Raw genomic sequence first — 7,213 nt, forward strand, 5'->3', positions numbered from 1 at the left:
AGGCAAAGGGCGGGGGGGGGGGGGGCTGGGAAAATTTCTGCCTCGCCATTCTCCCTCTGGTTTCCCAGTCTCTATTTTGAATCAGATTGGAATTATTCCTCTGTAAATCGCCGACTCCTTCAATTCCCCCTCGTGCTCTTGGGGCTAATATCAGACTTACTGTCAAATAAATGGCACAGAAACAGGCCATTTGGCCCAGTTAGTCTAGGCTGGTAATTACACTCCATTCGAACCTCCTTCCTCATCTAAATCTACCAGCTTAATCTTCCATTCCCTTCTCCTTCATGTCTTTGTCAAAGATGCACCTTAAACATATCTCTAGGACAGACCTCAACCACTCCCTGCATTGGTGAGTTCCACATGCTTACCACTTTCTCAATAAAAAAAGAGTTCCCAATTAGATTTCTGGATGACTATCCCATATCGATGACCTCAACCTACGCTCTTCCCCAACATAAGGAAACAGTCTCTCCCTAACCACACCATCAAAGCCTCAGTGTTTTTAAAAGAACTGCTGATTCAGGAACTCTGAAATAAAAAGGAGAAAGATCTGGCAGCATCAGCAGAGAGAGACACAGAGTCAATGTTTTAGCCTCTGGAGAAGAGTCAGACTCAAAACATTAACTGTGTTTCTCTCTCCACAGATGCTACCAAACCTGCTGAGTTTCTCCAGCACTTTGTTTTTAAGGAAGTGTTTAAAGTCATCCCTAAGCAGCCTCCTTCAGAGGAAGGAAAATGCGCACCTTGTAAACCTTTTCCTCACATGCAGTTTCCAGTATCATCCTTGGAAATCTTTTATGTAACCTCTACAGTGCCTCTGTCATTTTTATAAAATGGCAACCAGAATTGCAGAGAGTATGGTCTAAGCAAAGCTCATTAAGGTTAGGGACACTGAGTTACCATGTTGGAAAAATAGGAAGATAGAAAATAGCAGGAGTGGGCCATTCAACCCTTTGAGCCTGCTCTGCTATTCAACAGGATCATGGTTGATCATTCAACTCAATACTCTACTGCCACTTTGCTCTTCCCAAACCCTTTGATCCCTTTCGTCCCAAGAACCATACCTAACTCCTTCCAGAAACATTCAATGTTTTGGCCTCAATCACTTTCTGTGGCAAAGAATTCCAAAGGGTCCCCCACTCTCTGAGTGAAGGCATTTTGCCTCATCACTGGGTCATCAGGAACACCCCTCCTGCGTTGACTGTATCTAGTCCTGTTAGAATTTTATAGGTTTCTACGAGATCCTCCTCATTCTTCCAAACTGCAATGAATACATTTATAACCCATCCTTGCTCCCATAACCCACAAGATTCTTCTTCTAGGGGAAAAAAAAGAGAAGCCTTAAGCTTTGTGGCACTGGATTACAAATTCTTGACGGCTTTTGCAATCACTACTTTCTTCATCCACGTCACAACCCACATGACTGAGCATCATACTCTGGGCCTAGTCCCAAAGGCGTCACGATAAGAAACACAGAATAGGGAATAATGGAAGTTAATTCACCTGCCAGCCATTGGAAATCTTCTGGTTGAAGATGCCAAACTCATACCGGATGCCGTAACCATAGGCAGCAAGACCCAACGTCGCCATGGAGTCCAGGAAGCATGCTGGACACAAGAGAGTGCTAGTCAGCCATTTTAGAATTCGCGGTGAACATCAGCCATCAGTGCCACTTCATTGCAAATTTTGAGGAGTATTTCCCAATTGTAACAATGGTATCTGTTTTTCACACACAGCAATGCGATAGAAGGGCCTGCATCAGTGATTCTCTCCACACACACATACCAATGAAATGGATGTGCACATCTCCCTTCCTTCTCTCTCTGGCGCGCGCGCGCACACACACACACACACACACACACACACACACACACACACACACACACACAGGCTACAAGAGCAAGTCAGAGGCTGTGAATACTGCAGTGAGTAACTCATCTCCTGACTCCCCAAAGCCTGTTCACTATTTGTAAGGCACCAAGTCAGGAGTGTGAGGGAATACTCCCCACTTGCCCCTGGATGGGGGCAGCTCCTACAACACTCAAGAGGCTCAACACCATTCAGGACAAAGCAGCCCCCACTTGACTGGCACAACATCAACAAACATCCCACTCCCTCCAACACCAACGCTCAGTCACAGCAGTGTGTACCACCTACAAGATGCACCGCAGAAACTCACTAAAGCTCCTTAGACAGCGCCCTTCAAACCCACGACCATATCTGGAAGGACAAAGGCAGCAGATACATGGGAACACCCCATGTCCCACTGCAGGTTCTCCTTCAAGCCATTCATCATCCAGACTTGGAAATACATCAGCTGTTCCTTTACTGAAGATGGGTCAAAATCCTGGAACTCCCTCTTGAAGGGCATTGTGGGCCTACCTACAGCACACGGACGGCGGTGGTTCAAGAAAGCAGCTCACCACCACCTTCTCAAGGGGCAACTAGGGTCAGGCAATAAATACTGTCCCAGCCAGCAATGCCCACATCACGTGAATTAATAAAAAAAAGGACAGTGATTGGACAGGAATGAGTGTCTCAAATGTATGCACACACAAATAGAAACAGGGATTTATGTCATACACTCACATGGATGGAACAGTGCTCCATATCCAAGATACCCCCCTTCACCATAATCACCCTCGGAAGGTACTCATTAATTGTGCTGCCCTGATCACCAAAAAATGGGGAAAAAGTCCAACAGTCTCAATACTGCAGTCCCTCATCCCCGCTGCAGAATAGAGGTAGAGAGCTTGGAAACCCAGCTTGGACAAACTCAAGAGGATGGGGAATCAGGCCCTGAGGGGGAGTGACCAGACTTAGACTGGATGAGCTGTCATTGCAGAGAAAAACTGAACCATGAGCAGTCTGCACATGCGGGGCCACAGAGAAATGGGGAGACCAGCTGAACCAAGGATAGATGAAAGCTGTGGAAATAGACGGAGTGAGGGGGTGGAGTTGCTCACCAGCTAGCCGGCCTAGACCCCCATTTCCAAGCCCAGCGTCTTCCTCGATCTCTTCCAGTTCCTCCATGTCTAGACCGAGCTGCAGGAGAAAGGCAAAAAAAAGAGATAAGCAAGTCTCCATCCAGCCATGTCAGCCTGACCCCAAAACAGACAGCGGAACTGGGGCTTTAGAAAGCAGGACAGTTCCAGGCTTGAGAGGCAATCTCAGGTGGAGGTACAACAACCGGCCTGCTTGTCATTTAGGCAGTCATCACCGGTGCCTCTGACCAGCAAGTAACACCAGCTCAGCATGAAGCCACAACGCAGGCCACTTGGGGAGGAAGCATTAGACAGGAACGGACAAAATACAGCTGGAATTGCAGAGTTGGAATCGAAAACAAAATGGGGCAAGGACTGTGACGCAGAAGTTAACATGGGAAGGAGCATCATGGAAGAAGTAAATGGTGGATGTCACTGTTGAAAGACCCTCAAAGTTAGGTTCCTCTTCTGCCTTATTCGGCATCACCTTTATAGCAGTTCAGAGGGAGATCAAGGCCTGTAATGTGAGAAGGCGTTTTGAACAGCTGCAGCTGACTCCTGACTAGTCAGTCAGCCTCGTAAATGTCACAGAGCCTCAGAATGCAGCCCATGGCCCCAAAAGGGCAGACACCCAAACCTCTGGGCCCTGCCAATCCTTGTCACGTTGCAATAAAGCCCATTAAATTTACTCCCATAACGAAGGGTGTCTGGTGCCAGGAATGCAGGCTTCAGAGAGACCTCGCCTAGCACAGAGAGAGAGAGAGAGAGAGAGACAGAGAGACAGAGTCAGTCAGAGAGAGAGAGACAGAGTCAGAGAGAGAGAGACAGAGCGTGTGCTGTACTTAAGCTAAATTAAGACGGCTAAACCCTTGTTGAAAAGGCACCATGCCCCCCCACCTCCTCACATGGGGCTGGGGCTGGGAAAAAGTGCCACAACCCCCCAATAGCCACACTTGTTATGTAACAGCAAAGGAGGGAGCTCTTGTGGTGTAGTGGTTATTTTCCTGCCTCTGAGGCCTGGGTTTAAGACTAACCTGCTCCAAAGAGAGAGGTGTGATCAGATTACAGAGGGGAGGTGGTGGCAGCACTGTAACATCTCTGAGCTAGCAATACAAAACCGCAGGCCAACACTTAGAACATGGGTACGAATCCCAGCATGGCAGATGGTGAAATGTAAACTCAATAGATTCTGGAATAGTGGTGACCATCTAATCACTGTCACTTCTCGTAAACAACTATCTGGCTCACTAGTGCCCCTTCAGGGAAGTGGATCTGCTGTCCTTTCACACTCTAGTCCACATTAGACTTCAGACCCACAGCAATGTGCTTGATTCATAATCTGGGCAACTGGGAAGAGATCATAAATGCTGGACCAGCAAGCGATGCCCACATCCCAAGAATGAATAGGAGTCCAGTAACAGGGACCCCTGCTGCACTCACTCTATCCTGGGCACAATGGGGTAGAATATTCTCTGTTACAACTGTACCCTGGCTGGGAACAGATTTTGGTCAATGTGGCATGCAGTCAACTTTTGCTAACTCGTTGCAGGACATGCAGAGATTCTCCAGGGATCAACAGGGAAGGATGTCTCCTCTGGCCTACAATCAGGAAGTACCATTTCTGAATATGGGAAGGCCATTTATATCTGACAGCAGAAGGAACATTGAGAATGTTCAAGACAAAAGTCAATAGGTCTCCAGATGTCAGAAAGTGACGGACAGTGCGGGAAATTGGAATTGAGGTAGGAGGTAAGCCGTGAATGGCAAAGCAGGCCTGAGGGTTAGAATGACCTACCCCTCTACCCCGTCGTAACACATCTTCTCAGGGATTCTCTGAGCAAAGCTGGGTAGCGGATCACCTCACAAGGTTTTGCCAGGCTCCTGGCAGATCTCGGCCCTGAGAACCTCTGCTGAAAGGTAGCAATATACAGGTGAGGGGAGGGGAGGAGGGGAGGGGAGGAGGGAGAGCGTGCGCGAGCATGAGATATGGAAGCAGGCACATCGAACGTCCTGCTGCTACTAAGAATGGGGACTCAGACAATATTGAGAATCCACAAGAACCGATGGAGCATATTCAGACATGACTTTCAAAATGGAAGGGGAAAACATGTAGGGCAATAGACAAAAGAGAGCAAGTGGGAAATTAAGAGAGCAGGATTAGTTGGATAGTTCTGTGGTGTACAATGCATATCTAGGACCAGTTTTTGAAGTGAATTTGCTTGAAGGGTGGGACATAGATAATCCGTCAAACAACCAGGGATATTGGAAGATGATGCCATGGAGAGTCAACACATTGCAATGTCACATATGGAGGAAGACAGGATGGGGAGGAATGTTACGATTACCTAACTCCCTGGCCCCTTTACCTGATAGATGGCTTCATCACAGGCATTCTGGAGTCCCAGGTTCACCATTGTGTTCTGCAGTGTGCGACCCATGTAAAACTCCAGGGACAGGTAATAAATACGCTGCAGAAGACAGAAAAAAAGAGAAAAGAATTAACTTGAGTGACTTAGGCAAGTAAAGAATGGGAAACATAGAACAGGCTAACAAAGAGGATGGAAAATCCTCTGGATCAGGGGCTGAGACGTTTACATTACAAGAACCAGCTGCACAAACTACACTTGCACACCCTCGTGTGAAAAAGATAAAAGAGTGATCTAATCAAGATTTTTTAATTCACTCATGGGACATGAGCATTGTGGGCTGGCCAACATTTATTGCCTATCCCTAGGTGCCCTTGAGAAGCTGGTGGTGAGCTGCTTTCTTGAACTGCTGCAGTTCATGTGCTGTAGGGACACCCACAGTGCTGCTGGGGAGGGAATTTCAGGATTTTTATCCAGTGACAGTGAGGGTGAAGGGTCGCTGATATATTTCCAAATCAGGATGGTGAGTGGCTTGGATGTGCCCATGTATCTGCTCCCCTTGTCCTTCTAGATAAAAGTGGTCATAGGTTTGGAAGGTGATGTCTGACGATTTTTGGTGAACTGCTGCAGTGCACTTCCTCCACAAGCGATGCTTAGTAGCAGCAGAGCATCTTGCAGATGGTACACACTGCTGCTACTGAGCATCAGTGGTGGAGGAAGTGGATACTTGTGGACGTGGTGCCAATCAAGCAGGCTACTTTGCTTAGGATGGTGTTAAGCTTCTTGAGTGTTTTCGGAGCTGCACCCATCCAGAGAAAGTGGGGAGTATTCTATCACACTCCTGACTTGTGCCTTGTGGGCAAGCTTTGGGAAGTTATTCGCCACAGTATTCCCAGCCTCTGACCTGCTGTTGGAGCCATTGTGTTTACATGGTGAGTCCAGTCGAGTTTCTGGTTTAAGACGATTAAGGGACTTGATAGAGGGGTCGAGAGAGAAACTATTTTCTCTGGTTGGAGGCATGGGCCCTCCTGTGGTGCAGAGATAGCATCCCTACCCCGGACCAAGAGAGCGGTTCAAGTCCCACCTGTTCCAGAAGTCTACAATAACATCTCCGAACAGGTCAATTAGAAAAATAGGTTAAATTTTTGTTTTAAAATTCACATTAATCCAATGTGGAGAGGGGACAACATCAAGTCATCAAATGAGAATTCCAAAACTAAAAGTTGTTAGATTTTTGATGGGATTAAAGGTTACAGAATGGAAACAGGTAGTTGGTGTTAAGTTACAAATTGATTGGCAGAATAAGCTAAATGCTCTGTTTCTGCTCTGATAGTTCAGCTCCTTTCCCGACAGCCCTGGTGACTGAATACTGAACTGGCAGCCTACCAGGATACTGTGTCTGCCAAGGAGGAAATTGCCCTCTGTAACCACAGGGAGCTGCTCGGCTCTCCTCGGCCCTGAATGCAGCTAACCTTCAGAGCTGGTATTCCACATATACACTTCCCTAAGCAGAATGTCATGATTCATTGGTGAGTTAGGAGCTCACTCAAAGAAAGAGACAGACAGATGTGTCAGGGGAGGGTGGTGGGGGAGGTTCAGGCAGGCAGAGACATACACAGAGAGAGCCCCTCAGTCTCTCCACCCACAAATGCTGTTCAGTATTGTACAGTGACAGACCTGTCCCCACCAGTACTGTACCCCAGTGTTATACAGTTACAACCTGTCCCCACCAGTACTGTCCTCCAGTGTTATACAGTGACAGACCTGTCCCCACCAGTACTGTACCCCAGTGTTATACAGTGACAGACCTGTCCCCACCAGTACCGTACCCCAGTGTTATACAGTGACAGACCTGTCCCCACC

General features: G+C 47.6%; 1 protein-coding gene across 1 annotated transcript in view; it reads right to left on the reverse strand.

The window, feature by feature from the left end:
* The window catches only part of LOC109926084 (glycogen phosphorylase, muscle form), a 61,109-nt gene that overhangs the window by 28,732 nt on the left and 25,164 nt on the right, over positions 1 to 7,213 (reverse strand). Inside the window, exons 2-4 of the mRNA XM_048619719.1 lie at positions 5,351 to 5,452; positions 2,967 to 3,045; positions 1,504 to 1,607 (exon numbers count right to left, since the gene is read on the reverse strand). Of these exons, the coding sequence (XP_048475676.1) occupies positions 1,504 to 1,607; positions 2,967 to 3,045; positions 5,351 to 5,452 (285 nt within the window). The remainder of the gene's footprint in view (positions 1 to 1,503; positions 1,608 to 2,966; positions 3,046 to 5,350; positions 5,453 to 7,213) is intronic.

This window comes from Rhincodon typus, chromosome 43 (assembly GCF_021869965.1).
Source record: "Rhincodon typus isolate 14 chromosome 43, sRhiTyp1.1, whole genome shotgun sequence".
NCBI lineage: Eukaryota > Metazoa > Chordata > Chondrichthyes > Orectolobiformes > Rhincodontidae > Rhincodon > Rhincodon typus.